Source organism: Pecten maximus, chromosome 12 (assembly GCF_902652985.1).
Source record: "Pecten maximus chromosome 12, xPecMax1.1, whole genome shotgun sequence".
NCBI classification, from domain to species: Eukaryota; Metazoa; Mollusca; class Bivalvia; order Pectinida; family Pectinidae; genus Pecten; species Pecten maximus.
Genome location: NC_047026.1, coordinates 15567566 through 15588953, shown reverse-complemented (window position 1 = coordinate 15588953; position 21388 = coordinate 15567566). Strand labels below are relative to the sequence as shown.

At 34.5% G+C, this 21388-nt stretch overlaps 2 protein-coding genes across 2 annotated transcripts; both read right to left on the bottom strand.

Annotated features, from left to right (window-relative positions):
• Positions 1-214: 214 nt before the first annotated feature.
• LOC117339493 (retinol dehydrogenase 12-like) lies at positions 215-5173 on the bottom strand. Its single transcript, XM_033901111.1, has 6 exons — positions 4136-5173; positions 3004-3195; positions 2581-2739; positions 1987-2106; positions 1498-1702; positions 215-690 (listed from the first exon to the last, which is right to left on the bottom strand). Exons 1-6 carry the CDS (start codon positions 4263-4265, stop codon positions 588-590), a joined length of 909 nt encoding a protein of 302 aa, XP_033757002.1. The 5' UTR covers positions 4266-5173; the 3' UTR covers positions 215-587.
• A 5624-nt stretch (positions 5174-10797) lies between these two features.
• LOC117339492 (retinol dehydrogenase 12-like) lies at positions 10798-17220 on the bottom strand. The gene is made up of 7 exons (XM_033901110.1): positions 16759-17220; positions 15365-15505; positions 14912-15103; positions 14451-14609; positions 13971-14090; positions 13279-13483; positions 10798-12712 (listed from the first exon to the last, which is right to left on the bottom strand). Exons 1-7 carry the CDS (start codon positions 16835-16837, stop codon positions 12610-12612), a joined length of 999 nt encoding a protein of 332 aa, XP_033757001.1. The 5' UTR covers positions 16838-17220; the 3' UTR covers positions 10798-12609.
• Between the last annotated feature and the right edge of the window lie 4168 nt (positions 17221-21388).

Sequence of the window (21388 nt, the reverse complement as noted above, 5' to 3'; positions counted from 1 at the left end):
TGTAAGTTTACATGAAATGTCAAATTTTACGATTCACACGATTTATAAAATCGTATGAATTATACAAACTTTAAATTCTCATTGAATTGTACAAATTATAAGTTTTACAAAAAAAAAGATTATACCTGAACTGTACAAAATATAATTTTACATTAATTATACAAAATGAAGTTTCATTCATTCATTTTATAGAATGTAAATTTCATATGGATTGTACAAATTTTAAAATTCACATGGATGGTACAATCTAAAAGTTTCACGTTGAATTGTACAAATCATGATATTGATCTTGATTCTTAAAAAAAATCTTGAATTGTTTTCTCGTGCCAATGCTGCTCATCAACGAAAATTCATACTTGTATCCAATGATGTTAATTCTGTGTTGGGTTTGTTGAGATTATCGTAGTTGAGATTCCCGGATCAACACATGTCCATATTTAAGGAGATGGTCACAGTAGACTTTCGTTTTATGATATCGTTCCGGGTCGACGGTAAATATGTATTACAAATAAGTAGTACAACACCGAGATTTTTCTACCGTTATTAATACCAAAATCTTTCGCTTGCAGTTATGGAGGTACCCAAATTCATTGACTTGCTTTTGCCACCATTTCCTCTGAAAGCTGCCACAGTCGTTTTGCGTCGTCCACATTTAATGCTGCCTTTGAGGGTTGCTTTTCCGCACATTCGCTGTATGGAGAAACAAAGTATAAGTATAAGAATGTTTTGTCACATTTAAAGGTATGCTAATTTGCATTTTGAGGAAAACAAACCCCAACCGCAACGTTTTAAAGTGGTTTTTTTTCGGACTGGTTAAATTAAGATGTGTTTCAAACTTTTGATCATCTCGGTTCACAAAATGGATAGGTGTTATATCTTAGGTTAGTATCAATATCAGTCTGCATTGATTGAATACATTTATTTAGATGATCACTTGCAAATCATTATCAAGTGAAAGTACGCCCAACACTTGCATGTATTACGCAATCAAAATACACCAAAACGCATATAAGTATTACCCAGTTAGAATACTCTAAACAGGTGCCACATGCTTACTGCCGTTGAACCCTATCGGTGGACCACAAAAGTACTTCACTACCTCGACCAGTGTTGAGTGTTACTCGTGTTAGGATGACAGTGATGGACTGTACTTGAAGTTGGGGAGTTCTTGGTACAAAATGTTTCAGGACTACGGAACATCAGATAGAAATATTTGCTAGAATCCATTCATAAATTAGTCTAATCTAATGTATACATGCTTTTATTATATTATAAGGAAAACTAATAAATGACAGTTCTTACCAACACAGTCTGTAAATTCCTCTGTAGAGCGGTTTCTCACCCCGTGAAAAGCATCCCCAAAGATCCCCCGCGGTACCGCCTACACCCGGTAAATGGTCTTTTCTGACTTTACACTGGCAATCTATAGAATGTTACCGATAAAGTAAGGTTTCACTTAATACAGTTACTGATAGGAGTTAGAATGTCGATACATACCTGAAGTATTTGCCAGAAACATTGTCCAGTCGTTCATCTAGAGCGCAGTGTAAAGTTGTCTGAGCCCCTTGTAATGGTGTCTTCAGGAAAACTATAACCGGACTTAAACACAAAAGCAGTATGGGCGTTACCCAAGCCTCCACATGTCTCTTCAACTCTGTGTTGATAACTCCTGGGTGGAGTGAATTTGTCGTCACACTTGTACCTGTCAGGTATTAAATATTTGATGATCAAATCGTTGCTTACTCACTTTCGAAGGTTCATTTAGTATTTCTGGTATTTCCTTTGCAAGTGATGGACTTCTGTCAGTGATTACAACAGGGAAGTTTTTTTTTCTTCTACATTTTCACGTGAATATCATAGATCCTATAACTTTGATTAATTTTCGATGTCTTTTGATGTTAATTTGAAATGTTTTGTAATTGATATGCTATGATTCCCTGCTAAACATTGCTTGCTGTGCAATTTGTATTCTGAAACTAGTTTTACCTTTCAGACGTGTTGCAAGTTCCTTTGTAAAAAGTACATTAGCCAGCTTGCTCTGTGCATAGGCATATAAAGATGAGTAGTTTTGGTCACTATTCACGTCATCAAAGCTTATTTTCCCTCCTAAAGAAAAAAATGTAAGTTTTAAAATGTATCGATCGATGTACCGTTACCTTCAAGTCCCTAACACCAGCTATGTAGCTAGGGCACGCGGGCTAGTTGTGCTGTTGCTAAAAATAAAATAAAAAAACATATAAATAACAGGAATAATATTTCGCGTGGTTGACTACAAGGAATTAGAGCGAAATAGTTTTCTCTAATAGTTCGCCCAAAAGGTGACACACCTGTAGTGACATGACAGGCACGTGCAGTTGGTGAGCCGGTAAGTCAGCTCAAGGCAACGCACTAGTCAGAATGGACGATTGAAAACTTTATTTGTTATTTTATTGTTCAAGATGATACCAATATTACACAATGTTGCCTGCAAAAGTATATTGTCTAAGGTGATGAGACGTTCTTTGTAATTTTGTCATTGTTGATCACTAAATGGCATCGCTAGAGAAATTTACAAAAGAAAGGCGATGCTTTTCAACTTACTTGAATGTAACTTTGACGAGACGTTGATGATCCTGGACGGAGCAGACATCTTAATTTTGTCCAATAACAGATTAGTCAACAAAAAATGTCCGAGGTGGTTCACAGCAAACTGCATCTCATACCCATCCTCGGACTGCCATTTAGGGCACATCATCACACCTAAAGCAGACGAACATACCACACTAAACACACACTCTTTAAAGTTGTTCAACATATCGCAGATTTGAACAGTTTCATGTTTCTCATATTTTTAAACAAAAGACCAGTAAATTTATTATCTGAAATAAATAGTGATGATCATCAGGTTTAAATATTATATAAAGATATTGGCTACTCAAAAAATCAGCTACGATAGATATCGGCGACGTGATAAAGTAAAACAAATCTCCGATTCACAACAAAAAAGACAACTAAGTAACTAACCGGCATTGTTGATGAGAATATCAACTCTGTCTTCATTATCGTTGATTCCCTTCGCAAACTTCCTCACCGACTCGAGTGAGGCAAGGTCTAGTCGCTCTACGGTGACGTCACTGCTTCCGGAGAACTTTTTTACGATATTGGACGCTTTCGTGGCTCTATCAAGGTCACGACAGGCCATGATCACTCGGGCACCTGAAATAAATCTACATGTGTATTACCTGTCCTAATTAGAAAACCCATGTCAACCCGAAAAAGTTGAATTCGAATGTACAGCATAAAATAAGTACATTCAAAATATTTGCATTTTCGTTTATAAATCAGCAAATTGATAATTATTCATAGCATAAAGATTTATTACTCATACAAGGATTTCAGACAAAAACTGTACGGGTCATTCCAACATATATAGTAATCAGTTACTGGCTGTCGCTTGACGTGCTATTTAAGTTATGTATGTGATTATTACATTCCAAATGAATTCCAATCTTGATATTCACGCCAGTTCAATAATAATAATAAAAACAACACAAAATCTGGAGTATATAAGTTATTTGTTATTTTAAATGTAATATAAGGATTGCTATGCATTATATACAACTTATAAACAATGGTGATTATATACACATAACTTATACAAATGTAAAACTTTTCCAATCATACATTCATCACGATGAGCTGTTGTGTTTGACGGAGTATGAGTGTTGTGTTTCAGCCCAGCATCAATGACAAAAATATGAACTTCAATCACTTGGGAAAAAAACAAAAGTGAATGATTTTTTCATATTTATTTAGCAGTATTCGTTAAAAAGTTCTTAGTCTATGCATTGAGCAGCAAATTATGTCTAGCGGACAATCCATTGTTTGCATACTCAATTATAATTTACCTCGAGTAGACAATTTATTGGTCCAATACGCAATTATAATTTACCCCGAGTAGACAATTCAGTGGCCATATACTCATAATTTACCTCGAGTAGACTATTCGTTGGTCCCATTCTCAATTATAATTTACCGTTAGTAGCATCTAGTAGACAATTCCTTTGTTGTAAATTGACCAATAAATTTCATCTAGTAGACAATTTATCTCTTGGTCGTATTTTACCAATAAATCACCTTTAGCAGACAACATTACCTCGAGCAGACAACTCCTTGGCTGTCTCCAGACCAATGCCCGTGTTACAGCCAGTGATGATGACAGTCTTCCCATCCAGACGTTTGTTGGAGAGACACACACCACCCGCTATGAAACGTCGCATCAGCATAAAGCCGACCACTGAGGGCAAAGAAAGTAGTTGAATAGTAAAGGCATATTTTTTAACCAAACCATGAGGAAATCTAATTTCAATATTTCTATTTGCTCTGCATTGTCACTATATAACTTTTCAAACAAAAGGGAAAGTTTTCATACCATTATTCCTCTTAGTGTAGCGATATGAAGAACACTGTTCGTGACGTCGTCACTAAATAATATTTTATCTGACGTCACTATACTAGGTGTATTTTTGACGTCAGGAAAACTCATGCAACCAGAGTAAAAAAAATATCAATGTAACTTGCAATGATTTATATAGTTATGATGTAGAAAAAGAGAATATCTTTACAGTGGAATATATTGGTCGGAATGTTGAAATTAAATTGACGAGTTTCTGTTTAGACTATATTCTATTTTTTCGTCAGGAACAGTCGCCTGTTGTCTTGGTGTAATAGGAGCAGGTCCCATTGACAGAGGGGAGTTTAGTTGTAGGATGTGATACCACTGTTACAGGACGGATATAAGAAAAACAAAATATTAACGCGTTATTGAATTTGTCTGCAATCCTGTGAGAATTATGGGACCATAGATTGATAAAGAAGGCTTAATCCTTAAATAAATATAAGAGCCTTCTTTTATCGCAGAAATTTCTCGTCAATCTTTATAATTTGAAAATGTATAACTGAATTGAAATTCATTATTCAAAGGGGTTGGGGACCTAGGTACACTTCCTTATTCCTCAGCTAGCATGGGACAATGGTGCAAATATCATAGCCTACTGGGAAATGCAGTTGGGCAATAAAATGAACATGACATTCTTTCAGTATGTAATATAATGTTTTATGTTAACAAAAAATTGACAGAAACATATTTTCCTGGATGAGTGAAAATTCTGAAAGAGTATCCACGCTCAACGTGTCTAAATGGTTTTACATGTTGTGAAAAGCATGCGCACCATTGATAAGGTATGCTTATAGAAAATATTTACATAAGGTGAAAAATACAATAAATACAAGCTTAAAGTGTAAATAATACTTAACAATTGATCCACTAAAAACATTTTTTTAAATTCATTTTGTTGTCAACCATGACGTTTAAATGACACAGATACATGTGTAAATACAAAGTTTTTACTAATCTAATTCTACAATACAGCACTATATACCAATCTAACTGTATAATACAGCACTATATACCAATCTAACTCTATAATACATCACTATATACCAATCTAAATCTACAATACATCACTATATACAAATCTAACTGTATAATACATCACTATATACCAATATAACTCTACAATACAGCACTATATACCAATCTAAATCTACAATACATCACTATATACCAATCTAACTCTATAATACATCACTATATACCAATATAAATCTACAATACATCACTATATTTACATTCTGTGTTGCATTTGCCTATATGTCGTTAGTAAAACAAATTGTATTCATGAGACTGTATACTACAATTTACAGTGATTCGGTCAAAGTAGGAATACAGCCCCAGGTGTTGCGGGTCAAAACAATGGCCGCCAGTTACTTTCAGCCTGGAGAGCTTTCGAATGCTAGCATTTATAATCTACAACAAAAAAATAAAGCAACTTCACAAGTTATGAGAGTAATATTTTATAATTTAAACAAAATGTAGTCATCACAAAATAACTATAAGCGCCGTTCTTGATCTAGGAATTATCAAATTGTCAAAGTCAATGTCGTCACACTCACAGGGGCTCGTTTCCGAATGAAATGCAAGACACGACATTAAACATTTACATTAAAAGTCCAGTATTTATATAAAGAAAATCTCGTGAAAAATCGGGAGTATCGACATGGTTTCCGGTTGTGTATGTATATTGGATTTTACTTTTGTGGTTATTCACTGATGTCAAAGGCCTACCTTACAAGATCGAGCCCCTGTGAAGTTGAAAATCGTCTGCTAAGGTATGACTGGTTAGACTTGTCGAATCTGTTTCGAACGAAATACAAATGTATCCTTGGAATCGTTCTCACCTACTGTCAAGACGACTTTCATTTAGAATTTAAGAACTGATATTCTTCTGAAAATAACGTAAATCCAGTCGATTGAAACGTAGGTGTTTCCGAGGAATCGAGTCTCTCCTGTGCAATACCCGTTCAAAGCCGCATCACTTCTAAATGCTAACCGAATAGCATTGCGCCGAAAAACGGCTTGGATTTTAAACAATCAGAAATTATGCAGTTGTGAATAATTTGACGATATCTACAAACGTATATGAAATAGAAAATAAAGTAAAATCTGTGCAAAACCATTGTATGTGTTTACTATTAATAACGACACGAGGGACTATATTATTCCTTCTGGAAATTTCGGCTGTTCCGGTATTTGAACTAGATGACGTCAGTGATAGGGTAAGCGGCAAATTTAAACGCGTCATAATCAACAGTTAATAAAAAAAACTTTATGAATGTAAATATAAGCATCGAACTGTTACCCTAACGGGCGACATTCTATTTATCTGTCACCCAAATTGTATTCATATCGACTGTATACTACCATTTGGTAACAGTTCAATGCTTAAATATACCAATATAACTCTACAATACGGCACTATATACCAATCTAAATCTACAATACATCATTATATACCAATCTAACTCTATAATACATCACTATATACCAATCTAACTCTATGATACAGCACTATATACCAATCTAAATGTACAATACATCACTATATACCAATCTAAATCTACAATACAGCACTATATACCAATTTAAATCTACAATACATCACTATATACCAATCTAAATCTACAATACATCACTATATACCAATCTAAATCTACATACATCACTATATACCAATCTAAATCTACAATACATCACTATATACCAATCTAAATCTACAATACATCACTATATACCAATCTAAAGCTACAATACATCACTATATACCAATCTAAATCTACAATACATCACTATATACCAATCTAAATCTACAATACATCACTATATACCAATCTAAATCTACAATACATCACTATATACCAATCTAACTCTATAATAACATAATCCCTTTTAAATCCACTATAGACTGTAAATTAAGATGGTTTCAATATAGCATAATACACAGGATTATAAGTACAAACAAATATCTACATATGATAAACCTAAAGGACTCTCCATTATGTACTTTTTGTAACCGTCATACAGAAACTATAGTCCACATTTTTTGGGAATGCAGACTAGTAGCAATCTTCTGGGAAGATTGGCTATATGATGATACTTTAACTAATTTACAATTACATGTTACGGATGTAATCTTGGGAAAGTTACATAAAGATCAAGAAGTCAAATATCTCAATACGTTAGTATTAATAGCAAATTCCATATTTATCAACAAAAAATTAAAAATTGTCTCCCCTGTATTAATGGATTCATAAAAGAACTAGATTTGTATCTAAAAACAGAGGAGGTAATTTACAAAAACAACATAGAGTATGATAGTTTTGTGAAAAAATGGTCTATATAAGTGAATAATTTTTCATATCTTCTTCACACATATCATAACATGTACTTAAAAGTAAGTCAAAAGTTTTTCTTTTTTTATACCTTTAAACACAATATATTAAAATGAGAGAAAGCGTGAGTGGAAGGTTGTTTGTTTGTTTAAAAATCTAACTCTATAATACAGCACTATATACCAATCTAACTATATAATACATCACTATATACCAATCTAAATCTACAATACATCACTATATGCCAATCTAACTCTACAATACAGCACTATACAAATCTAACTCTACAATACAGCACTATACAAATCTAACTCTACAATTCAGCGCTATACAAATCTGACTCTACAATACAGCACTATACAAATCTGACTCTACAATACAGCACTATATACCAATTTTATTCTATCATGCAGCACTATACCGATCTTACTCTACAATAAAGCACTATACACCAATCTAAATCTACAATTCAGCACTATACAAATCTAGCTCTACATTAGAGTTATACTGCTAGTACTAATACGGTAATGATAGCATTAGACAACTAACTACAATATAGCTTGTGTGCTATAAATAACTCTTGAGCAGATAACTGTGCGCTCCTGTGCCCATATATCTATATATGTCCTCTTCTATTTGTATAAACGAAACTCTATACTACGGTAAGGTGGTAAATCGGGTACCAAGTCATGACCTAATTAACCTACAGGATAAAAAAACTTCGGCGTTGTACTGTATCGTATATGTGTTTACCTGTTACCAAATCAAGCTTACCTGTTCCCACAACAGATAAAAGCAACACCCTGTTATTTGCGATAAAACCTGTGGCCGGCTCTATAACAGAATAATCCATCTAGGCTACTTTAATCCGAACAGTGTTTAGACAGTGCATCAGCCACGACTTATTACCGACCCGGCGTCAATATTACAGCTCGTACTTGTACAGGGCGACACCTCAGAAGTAAACCAGTACACCGCGGGCTGATCTACCGGTTATGTAGTCATCATATCCCTGGCCAGCGTGATGGACGTTCCGCTTCCTAAGTTACATCGGTGTCGACCTAACTGTTCACGATATATGTTGTCCTTTTGTTTGACACCATTTAAGTGTTTTGAGCCGTTTTATGTATACTTATATATTCTTCATCGAGTGTTGACGTATGTTAACGAAACAAGGATTGTTACTATATCACGTCCATTGATTCTATACGTATATGACTATTCAATAACTTTATTTGTGTCGAAGTTTTTAAAACAATGTAAGGGTTAGAAAAAATGTTTGGCGGTGCTGAAAGTCTATGGTTTGCCTCGGTCTGTGCACATAGCAAATGAGTTATAACCCTTGTATCTCTTCTCCTCCCGCTACTATGCAAGCATTACCCCCTCCCCGCTTAAGGTGGGTCTATAACTTTCATCTCGTAGATATTCTTCTACTTGTCGCATCTATTATTTGTTTTGTGTCACTTCGTCAGTAAGTATTATTTTTAACAATCGTACACATCTTTTTCATATATATATATGTATAAAGCATGGTTTAAAAGACTGGATAAGTTTATACAAATGTACTTAAAATATCATGCCATGGTCACAAGTCGTCCCATATGACAACTTTATGGTCTTCCAAAAATGATAACAATCTTGAATGTAGCTTTCCATGCAGATATTAATGAGTTATATTAATGGCAGCTGCAATTATTAAAACGCCCTTCGTCTTTTTAGAAATAGATAACAATAATAAATTTTAAAAAGTTACCAAGGTTACCGGTTGAATTTTCGTGAATACTGATTAACCGATAAAAATATATAGGTTTAATAAGCATATTTTATTACTTAGTCATACTCTTGCAAATGACAATTGAAAGGTCACTAAAGGTCAACGATCCAATCATCAGTTGATGATTACAAATACGGATTTGATTTTTAATTTTCACATCCTATATCTGAATTATATTACATTATAATTAGCTCTGGTCCTGTAATTAACCAATAAATCATTAGTACGGAATATCTTTAAACAGACTGTCATACATCCTTTCCCCAGATATACTGTGTTGTACCTAAGCAATGCGTGTTTGGTTACGGCTCATAAATATGTATTTATTGTCCTCATTCTTCTCGACTGTGCTGCAGGTAGGGCGTAACAACTGTCCCACATTCTCGACCCGATGTAACACGATGGCCGGAACGGGATACAGAAAACTACATAGTAATAATACTAACTATACTAACTAATACTAGTTTAAATACTATAAGGGGCACGATAACTAATACTTCTAGAAGGTCGGGGGCGGGTCACAAAACGTGTTTTACTTGAGGTAGTAGAAATAACTAGGAGTAATAATTACTTTGAGTAGAGAAAACTAGATTTGCTACATTACAGGAATTGTTTTTTTCCAGATTTTAAGGCGAGAATAAGAAAAAAACGATAAAGGACAAAATTCATGAGGAAAATTACAGTTTATCTATTTGCTTCAAACCTCTGGTAGAAGCGATCCATTCAAAAGAAATCTTAACAATATGTTTTCGCAGTGTCACATATGACTTAAGCTTCACCGAACTGTAAAGGGGTCATCTCAAAGTTATTACAATTTCTTGAATGAGGATTCATAAACAGTATTTAGGAAATAATATCTCTAGTACGGCTGGTCCCGGTTTTCTTCTCATTTGGAAATATTAAATTTTATCAGATACATATAAACTTCAAAATAGTTTCCTGAATTCAGTTCATGTCATCAATATAGTATGAAATCATCATTTTGGTGTCTTATTCAGAAATACGTGTTAAACGCTTGTCTCCGCTGTAAAAATATAGCTGACCTGTCTTACCTTTATTGACATTGCTTTGAAAGTTTTCTTCTTAACTCAATATGAGATTGACATGAATGTTAGACTCTCTGAATTATTGAAGTTTGTGTGTTGATTGAACTTTTTAAAGTCAACATGACCTAAGTCAGAGCCTGCAGCTTGCACTATGCTGCTGTCATACAATTATGCATCTAATTAAATTAAAACAACAAATCATACAAATATTGTTAAAATTGTCATTTATTATTTCATAAAAATTCAAATTCAGATACACATTCACTTGTGTTGACATTATACATTGATCATTGACTTTTAATGATATCCATCTTTTAACACAACAAAACCACAAAGAGGAGGTAGAATTATTAATGCTGAGATAAAACTCATTGAGAGCATTACTACACTCTTGAAAAACGTCTGGTAGTCATATAATTCAATTCTAGGAAAATGAAAAATAATAAAATGTTGAGGATACATACGATTTTGACATATGGACATATAATGAAAATAAATAATGAGAATGAGATTTAAGCAATACGGTTGGGCTATTAAAAACTAATTAAAATGTCTATGGAATTTTCATGAAAGCATTAACGCATTTTATATAATCCCCGAATATTCTTTCGGAACTGAAAAGGCATGTCTCCCGTCAGGCTGATACCCAAGATGTGATCAGCCCCGATTGGTCAATTACCGTGCCGTAAAGTTCAAGTGACCAATTATGGTGATCTAACGTTGATGCTTTCCTCAAATGAGGTCAAACTTTATTCAATTATTCCGAGCGACAGTCGCTGCAGCTGCTGAACATGCATTGCAGATTAGCCATTAGTGACCACCTCGTTAGGTAATGCGATTGCAATTTCACAAAATGCATGGTGGCTAACCCCACAGTATAGCTCCCTTCATAAATATATGTATCAGTTCTCACTTTTAAACATTATACATCTTACATGAATATATTGATAATAAATAATAAATTAAATTCATAATTTTAAGTTCGTTAGACCAGAGGCCAACGGGTTAAATGTGTTCTAGATTAAATCTGATACAAAGCTTAATAAACACTACATCGAAATAAAGATGTTTACTTATAGAAGATATAGAATTTGCGAAATAATGAACAAATTGAAAAATGTACAGTGTATGATAAATACATCGTATCTTTAACTATTTGGTTCATGAAGCAATTCTAATAAAGTTTCTCTCACAATAAATATTGATATCTTCTCATAAATCAAGATATTTTTCTTTTCATTATATTTTTTCAACCAGTAGGTTAACATGTTGACAAAAAACATATCAATGTTTATCAAATGGAAACATATACAATTTTACATTAATACTAGTATCTTAATCTATCCATTTATCACCAACAATCAACCTAAGTAAAACAGAGGAAATGTTCTACCAATAAGATGAGATAGTGTCAAAATGCAAATGGAAAATGAATCATAGTTCTATAAGTTGTAACACAAGCGGCGGCAAAATGTATCCGATTTTTTTTTCTGTTTTAAACAGTTACTTTTTCTGTAAACGATGGAATGCATGGCAGCCTTTAATTGATGAATACAAACATCAGCAGAATATTTTAAGCATTTTCATGTTTTCAAGGATCAAATGTAAAAAAAAAAAAACAGTATTAAGTTGGCCTAACAAGGATCCAATGCATTCTCGAAATAAAAGTAAAAATAGTAATAACTTAATAACCTAATAAATATTTCATTTAGGTGATGAAAATATACCAGTCAGTTTAATGTCATTTACTTTAATGACAGGTATAGTAAAGTGGTAATTTGTGGGACATAGCAATTTCCTTTAAGTGTATTGTTATAAAAACGTAAAAAAAGGACATATCAATAAAACTTGATCTAAAAAAAATGTGCACTAGTTAGAACACATTACAATCACGGTGTTTCACATTGAATGACTCTTATTGCTGATTTCTTCAGAAATATTTTGCATATTTTGTTGTAATGAAAAATGCTATTTGTGATTATGACAAAGCAAATAACACTGATAATATATACGTCTGTTTTATCTTACTGTACTGGCCACCATTTCCTCCGAGATCCGCCACAGTCGTTCAGCATTCTCCATATCCAATGCTGCCTTGGACGGCTGTTTTTGTACACAGTCACTGATCAATGAGATTGGATCGATAGACAATATTTTCATCAAGTAGGTACATGTATCGCATTGCATATTATATATCATTACATAATGCGTTTGATATGCCTTAACTATACGCATAAGCTATATTTTGAACTATAGCACGGCTAAAATGACTATTGCATGGTCACGTGGGAACTATTGAACATCTATGACGTTTCAGGATTTGGCCACGTGCAAACTATTGAACACCAGTGACGTTTTGGAAATTAGTCCTACCCTTTCAAGGGTTTATGTCACTCATGTGTCAACACTACCAGACGACAGTCATGGCGACTTCTAAGCCTACAGTAATGTCGAGACTTAAGTGATTTTAAGTGTGTTTTAGTGATTGTGTAATAAAGCAATGTCTGTGTGTGCAATAGTCCAGAATATTTGATACGAGGTTCTGGTAATCGACCGATGTTGTATTGCACGAGGCCGACCCATGATATGATTGTATACTATGATATGAATGTATATATTATATGTATATTACAAGATGTATATAGAGTTAGGCACTTTAATATTTATAATGCCATAGTATATACATACCTGAAGTATTTTCCAGAAACATTATCTAAGTTTTCATCTAAAGCGCAGTGCAGAGTTGTTTGGGCACCTTGTACTGGTGTCTTCAAGAAGATAAAAAATGGACGCATAAACAGAAACAGAGGGGGTGTCATCCAGGCCTTCACGTATCTCGATATTTCCGTGTTGATTACTCCGGGGTGGAGTGTGTATGTTGTCACACCTGTACCTATTCAGTTAATATAAACAAACTTTTTAATTTCTTCACACAGCAACTCTTTCGTTATATAATTCGCGGCATTACGTTTCTCATGTTCTCGCAAGGAATCAAGAATCGAACCTCTAGGTTAATGGTAAAAGGGTCCATCGGATGAACTTGAATTCTACCTTACTTAGAATTATAGCATTTGACGTGAAATGATTATTCCTTACATATTATCTGATGTAAAAGATTATTCTTTGCAGATTGATTGATTGTGAAATAATAATTCCTTGCTAACAGTTTAATGAGAAATAAGTATGCCTTGTAGATTGTTTGATGTGAAATAATGATTTCTTGCAAATTGTTCGATGCAAAATAGTTATGCCTTGCAAATTGTTTGATGGATAATACTTAATCCTTTCAAATTGTTTGATGAGAAATAAGTATGCCTTGTAGATTGTTTGATGTGAAATAATTATTCCTTGCAGATTGTTTGATATGAAACAGTAATTACCATGAAGACGCCTGCTGAGTTCTTTAGTGAAAAGTATGTTGGCCAGTTTGCTCTGAGGGTAGGCAGTTAAAATGGAATAATCCTTCTTGCTGTTGATATCATCAAAGTTGATCTTCCCTTCTAATGACAAAATGTTACTTTAAACACTACATCTTACTGTAATTGATACCGATTTTAAGTAGATTAAACGTAAAATATTGTTATATTTTTCTGAACTATTCATCAGTGATGGAAGTTCTGTGGAAGTTACGGAAACCGAAAACGACCTAGACAACGAAAAATAAGGCGATGGAAAAAAGGCGATTACAAAATAATTAGAATAAAGATATACAGATTTTTCTATTGAAAACAATGTACAATCCTGCATGTTGATTTTGGAAAATAGTTTCTATTCCTGTAAGCTTGATAATGAAGTTAATTATGGGGGAAATGTTGAGACTTATTGATAATATTAGAAATATTCAGAAATTCGATATATACTGGAGTGTGCATTCGATGAGACGTTGATGATTCTCGCAGGAGCGGATTTCTTGATTTTGCTTAATAAAAGATAAGTCAACAAGAAATGCCCGAGGTGGTTCACTGCAAACTGCATTTCATATCCATCGTCAGATTCCAACCTTGAGAACAACATCAATCCTAGAAAAGAAGAACGTAATATAGTTCACAGAATTTGTAGATATGAATGGCTTAATAGCATCCACGTTTTCTAGGAATATATCGGCAAAGGAAAATATCAGCCATGATTAAACAGCTATTAACGGTATACACTTTTGACAAAAATGCAGTATTTAGCAAAGGTAATCTAGAGAGGAGAGCAATGCTAGCCGGTACTACCCCAATCATCAATGCGTATAACACTGAAGGAGATGCCCTTATTATGACGTCAACTCTTTATATATGTGGTGTTTGTATACCCTTTTGAAAGCTAAGTAACCAACCAGCATTGTTGATGAGAATATCAACTCTTTCCTCATTGTCGTTAATTGTATCTGCGAATTTCCTCACAGAATCCAGTGAAGCCAGATCTAGTCGTTGTACGCTGACATCAGTGTTTCCCGAGAACTTTTTCACGATGTCCGATGCTTTGTTGGCTTTTGCCATATCGCGACATGCCATTATCACCCGAGCGCCTGAAAGGGAAACCTGTTATAAGTACCGGAGGCTGTTTCTTTTAAACAAAATAAGTGTCTACTAGACGCTCATTTCAGTTGTAGGCCTTTGCTGAATAATGACAAGAAATTAATCCTAGAAGACAATTCCTTAGAAATAACCACAGTAACTATAATATTCCACACTGAGAATGATATTCACAGAAGTGCAGAAATTGTTGCAAGTTACTATTACAATTCGTTGTTGACAGTTCCCTGGTCGTACAATTTCTACCGATTTACCTCTAGCAGACAACTCCTTGGCTGTCTCCAGACCAATGCCCGTGTTACAGCCAGTGATGATGACAGTCTTCCCATCCAGACGTTTGTTTGAGACACAAACACCACCCGCCACGATTCGTCGCAGTAGGATGAAGGCAAGAACTGAAGATCAAGGTAACAGTTTATTCAATTGGGCAGATATTTACTACAAAACTAGTATATTTGATGTTGTTATATAGAAAAAGGATAATCTTCCATGTACAAGGGTCTTTTTTTACACTAATGTCGTATAACATCTTTATTTTGACAGAAACTAAAACGGACCATGTGTGAAACGCTTGGGCAGTGTTTTTGCCCAGTTTGGAGAACTCATCTCTTTCCAACACTATGTCCATTGTAGTTTTTCATGTCGAAATATACCGATATTGATATCAGAGAGAGTCTAGTGCATAAATTAACGACATAATTACACAAGGAACGAGATTATTTAATCGAGACGAGCAAGATGTGGTCTGCTTTTGCTTTATAAACATTATTTTCATTAATGTACGGTGGAACATCAATTCAAACAATATAAATGTCAGTCAGTTGACTCATCTGACCATATGTGCTGTCACATACAAATGTTGTTCAATGCATTTTAGGAACAGTTTCAGTGACCGACTGTGAAATTTCGTCCGTATATTTGTCTTATTATACGTCGACCAGAATAACCTGTCGTGTTAGCCTTGTATTACGATATACATAACAGACTAATGTTCAGACTGGGAGAATAGGAGACTTGTAACACAACTGAGTAAAGTGTCTAATTCACATACAACACAGTTCCAGTGACAGGAACTAGGGACCCTTCGGTCACGTAGCTCTGCGCCCCACCACCTGACCACCATGTCCCCTGTGCATACAGTGAAATGAATACGATTGAATACTACAGTCAGCTTTGATTTCCGATATTGCTATCTATTACGATGTTATATGTCCATGATATTTTTTTTTGAATGAGTGTTTAATGATATTTGAGTTTATCATGCTTACGATTGATGTAAGCAGTTAATCACAAGGGGTGCGATACATATTTTGTTGGTTATGTGTTATCCTATTAAGCTGACAATGCACTGGTAACATAACTGGTTAAGTAATAAACATTCGAGAATAACTTTATCAGTCGTGTTATATATACAATATTAACATTATAAATATTCCTGTGAACATTCATGCTTTTGTTTTGTGTCCTTTTCATCATATTATCTTAACAGTCAAAATGATTGCCAACCCCCACACAAAAGAAATACTACAGTATAAGCGTTTGTAGTTATAGCATGTTACCAGGCCGTACTTGGGCATACTTGATTTATGATCAAATCATGACGTATCACTATATTATAGTGTTTAAAAGACATGCAAACAACGCTTACCTGATCCAACAACAGACGTAATAAGCCAGTGGTTATCCGAGATAATAACTGAAGCAGCTTCTATTACGTGGGAATCCATCAAGGCTGCTCACGGTGTAAACATCATGGATTCAGTCCTTTCTATTGAGGGGTCGTCTCAAAACGAAAATACATACAGTAGATAATTACTATACTCATGTCTCAGGAACGTTCCTTAGCTTAAATTGACGAAGGCCTAACTGATTTATAATATATTGTTTTGCTTCGAGCTGGTAGGTCTAGTCCATATGTTCATCACAATTGGAATTGTTCAGACGTTTCCTATATTTCACAAATCTTCTTATATATTCTAGTACATAGGCGTATGCTGATGGAGGAAAACAAATTATAAATTTCAAGTTTATGTTTGATTCGTTTCTATTTCTACCACAAGGAATCCAGAATATAATCAATGTCAATATAAGGTCCAGACAAATTACTTACGCATTTTTGTTTTGATTTGGATTTCTGTCTGGCAGGGAACTGTACATTTCAGTTGTCATAAACAAAAGACTTAGGCTATTGCATATTAACATAAGAAATTCGAGGAATGTTTTAAAAGCAAATCACCAGTGATTTAAATAACAAAGAAGGTGAAATTGATTACTCGTAAGTGAAACAAAATCGTTCCTATAAACAAGTTTAAGCAAGGCATAGTATCCCTGTTAAGGACAGATGCACATTAATTCTATTCCTGAAAGAGTCAAACCTCTAAATTATTTACAAGCCTAAGGGTACATAGAGCCATACTCTGTCAGGTATTAGCATTCTTAGGGCGGGCTTACACAAATGTGGTGCTCCTCGTTATTCCAATGTATATCAAAGGTCAAATACGTATTTTTTTCTAATATTTCAAGTCGTTAGGTCCAAATTCGGATAAGCTCGGGTATATTAATAGTATAGTTTGGATTTTTGATTTTTCTAATATATATTGTAGACAGTACTACACAATATCACGATGGTTGATTGATTTGTTGTGAGCCTTGTATTGAAGGAGGTATTCAATGATGTTCTTTTTAAGTCCTACTATTCTCTGACTATATAGGGCCGTGTACCCAAGGGCTGGTCTCATTCGGTTTGTTTATATCGACGAGGTAGCACTCTATAGTAAACAAGACAAGCGGCAAAATGGACAAAATCGGCGAAAGAGCAGTGATCCAACATTTGCATAAAAAAGGTTAACACCTAAAGGTATCCATAATGCTCTGGTAGCAACACAAGGGAAAGATGCCCCTTCATATGCTACAGTGAAAAGGTGAGTGGCGGAATATAAGCGAGGCCGACAGAGCCCTGAGGATGACCCCCGTCCTAGAAGGCCTGTCAATGTTGCAACCCCAGAAATGGTCAATAAAGTTCATGATATATTATTATGACTGACAGACGAGTCATAGAAAGATATATTGCCAGTAGATTTAGCATTTCGAAGGAGAGAGTACATTCCATATATTCTCCCCCGCCAAAAAAGGCAAAAACTGTTCCATCAACTTGTAAGATTATGGCCTTGGTTTTCTGGGATGCAGATGGTATTCGGTTGATAGGTTATCTCCAAAGGGGACAAACAATCAATGACACATACTATGCTTCACTTCTGAGGCAGTTACGGGAAAATATTAAACTTGTGCGCCGTGAAAAGCTCACTAAAGGTGCGTTTTTTTTCATCAGGACAATGCTCCTGTTCACAGGTCTGCCATTGTCATGGCTGACATTCCCGATTTTGGCTTTATATTGATTGAGCTTCCTCCTTAATCACCTGATATCGCTGCAACAGACTTTCATCTATTTCCAAAACTGAGAAAAGCTATTTGTGGGACCCACTTTCAGTCCGATGATTACGTCATACATGCAGTGGATGACTTTCTTTATATTTGAATTTTCCTCCGGTCTTTGTATCAAATATACCACGTGTAAACGAAACTATTTCTTTAACTCAGAAACAATAGAACGAGGCAAAATTATGAATACGACATCTACGTATTTACCTTGAAGGCGTACTTGGAAACCAGATGTTCCGGAAGAGTCCGCGTCTTCTGCTTTATCGATGACACCTACCATGAGCATATCAACGAATATCGAGTACATATTCACATCAAACAAGATATATAATTCTTGTGGATTTCAGGCTGTCGAACATTAAATTAGTCTTAATCTTCATCACTTGTATCTCTCGAAACAAAAGTGAATGAAAGTTAAGGAGCGTAATTTACATGTATTCACTGTATTCCATTACTGTTGAAGGTTGTGGACCACCGCCAAGTCTTACTGGGACAGTTACTGACGCTGCCCCCTACCCAGTAGCATATCATTATACTTACATTTGCAGACCTGACTTCCAGTCAGTGGGCCTATCGATCACGTGTTTGCCGAATGGTAATTGGACCGAACCTGGCATTCAATGTTCAGGTAGACGTATCATGTTGTTACTACCTTAAATATATGTGTTCCATTATTTAAATAATTATTCATATTGAAAATATGTATGGGGCAGAAGGTACAATTCTTACAGAATACTTGCAGGGCGGAAATTAAGTATGGACATTTTTAACATACCACAGATGCATAAAGCGAACATGCATTCATACTTATAATGTTTTCAGCAAATGTTATAGTGTAACTGATTTTATAATTGCAAAGTAGATAATTTATATTTAGCGTAAAAGATCATCTCAATTTCGCATTAGATTTAACAGATCAAATCTATTTTTCAAGTTGAAGAGTGTCCTGTCCCACATATGATTTCAAACGCAACCGCTGTCGGAGTCAGAATAAGGGTTGGAGACAATACGACATACGTATGTGATCCTGGAAGTACTGTCCACGGCGAAGTGGTAATCACGTGTCTGGAAAGTGGGGGTATGGTCAACCCCCTCATTAGTGTGTGGGCCTGGTAATGGAACGTATTATCATATCAACAGGTTGAACACGTTCTTAAATACCTTGCATATAACGTTGAAATTCTAATGAATAGTGGATTCAGGTCAAACACGAACGTTTCTCAAGATCCTTACAAATTGATCTAATAACTAGAAAAAAGACGACGTGTATTGAATTATAGTGTAAATGACCCTACTCTGTATATTTACATCTACCCTGTTAAATTTTTAAGCTTCCAATCTAGATTTTTATCATTTTGGTCTAAGGCATCACTGACAAGTCTTAGAAAGACGAAACATCTGCATGGTACAGTTCTATATGCATAATTGGTTTACTGTATAACATGAAATGTACATATGCACTTCCTTTCCTGGTTTGGAGCTTTTCAAATCATTTCATGGTCAGCCACACAGTAATATGTATTATATTGATATTTGTAACAAGTTTAACGGTATAGTTAAATGTGCCCTGCAAGTGATTGTCCTTTGTGTAATCCATTGTCAGGTTTACTCCACTTTAAGGATCATCTATATAGGAGAATATGCTGATTTTTAACATGAATTAATATTTACAAATTTCCACAAAACTAGTCGTGTGCTATACCAAAATGTTTGGATATTTCCTAAAATCACAAATAAGTTGGTGCAGATGCTAACAGATTCTATGACCTTGAAATGCAAATGGCGGCTGTGAATATTACACAAATAAGGCATGCATAAAGGGAGGCATTTCAATCAAGTAAAATGCTCCAATTTCGAATTTTCAAAAGATCTGATCATAGTTAGAAGGATGACAAATTGTTTAACTGGTGAGTTTTTTTTCTAGAAATATGCATCTTTTACCCCAAACTCTGCGGTTGAACATTTTCCCTAAAACATTTTTTCTTGCCATGTCTAGAGTTCTTGATAATATCTAGTAAGAGCGTTTTTGATGTTTAAAATACCTCCATATTTGTGTGATAATATTCATTACCGCCATTTGCACTTCAAGGTTAAAATAGAATCAGTTTTCATATGTATATTAAAGAGTCAAGACTTGTCAAAGCAATGCTTTTGGGCTAAAGAAACTTGTGAACAAAACGACATAGCTATTTTGTACAATATATGTGATACAAATGAGCGTTCCCCTGAAACATGCATTTTTCGCTTGTTTTGTTGAAATCTACAAACACCGTAGCAAATTACATGTTAACAGTAAGGCCAATGGTTTGTCATGATACATGTTAAATTTCACCATAGTAGGGGTTTATGGGCTTGTAAAATATCACTGTATGATTGGATTTGTTATTTAGATGATCCGTAAACAGATTATTTAATAAATAATATCTAATTCCTACAACTGTTCTTAGTCATTCGATAAGCTATTTCGTAGGTCGCGTCAGGAGGTATTTTTTCTATGAGAAATATTACTCTTTGATATAAGATATTGCACATAATATCTTAAAAAGTTTATCTAATAAGGTACATGTATAACAATTTTTTTCTCAGACTTGGTCTTCGAGGCAGCGTCTTAGTTCTACAAACCACACTTAAAGAAATGTAAACAGCACAGACCACGTTTTCATGTTCAACTAAAAAGCAACTATATTACTGCTTTCTGATTTACATTTTACCCATGCTCGAAATGTGGTACGGATGGATAACGATAGTATGATTAATGGAAGATAACTCCTTCAAGCTTGTGATCAAATTAAAGTACGAGATAATGTACTTTATAACAGTTTTATAAGAGTTATCTATCC

Bases quoted from the DNA above. Each gene is read 5' to 3' on its own strand.
- LOC117339493 (XM_033901111.1), bottom strand. From the start codon at position 4,265: ATGCTGATGCGACGTTTCATAGCGGGTGGTGTGTGTCTCTCCAACAAA. The intron at 3,196-4,135 runs GTAATGTTGTCT...GATTTATTTCAG, and splicing joins CAAGGAGTTGTCTGCTCGAG to GTGCCCGAGTGATCATGGCC. The intron at 691-1,497 runs GTATGTATCGAC...TTCTCCATACAG, and splicing joins GTTTCTGGCAAATACTTCAG to CGAATGTGCGGAAAAGCAAC.
- LOC117339492 (XM_033901110.1), bottom strand. From the start codon at position 16,837: ATGGATTCCCACGTAATAGAAGCTGCTTCAGTTATTATCTCGGATAAC. The intron at 14,091-14,450 runs GTATATATCGAA...TTTTGTCATTAG, and splicing joins CTCATCGAATGCACACTCCA to AAGGGAAGATCAACTTTGAT. The intron at 13,484-13,970 runs GTAATTACTGTT...TTAACTGAATAG, and splicing joins ACTCAGCAGGCGTCTTCATG to GTACAGGTGTGACAACATAC.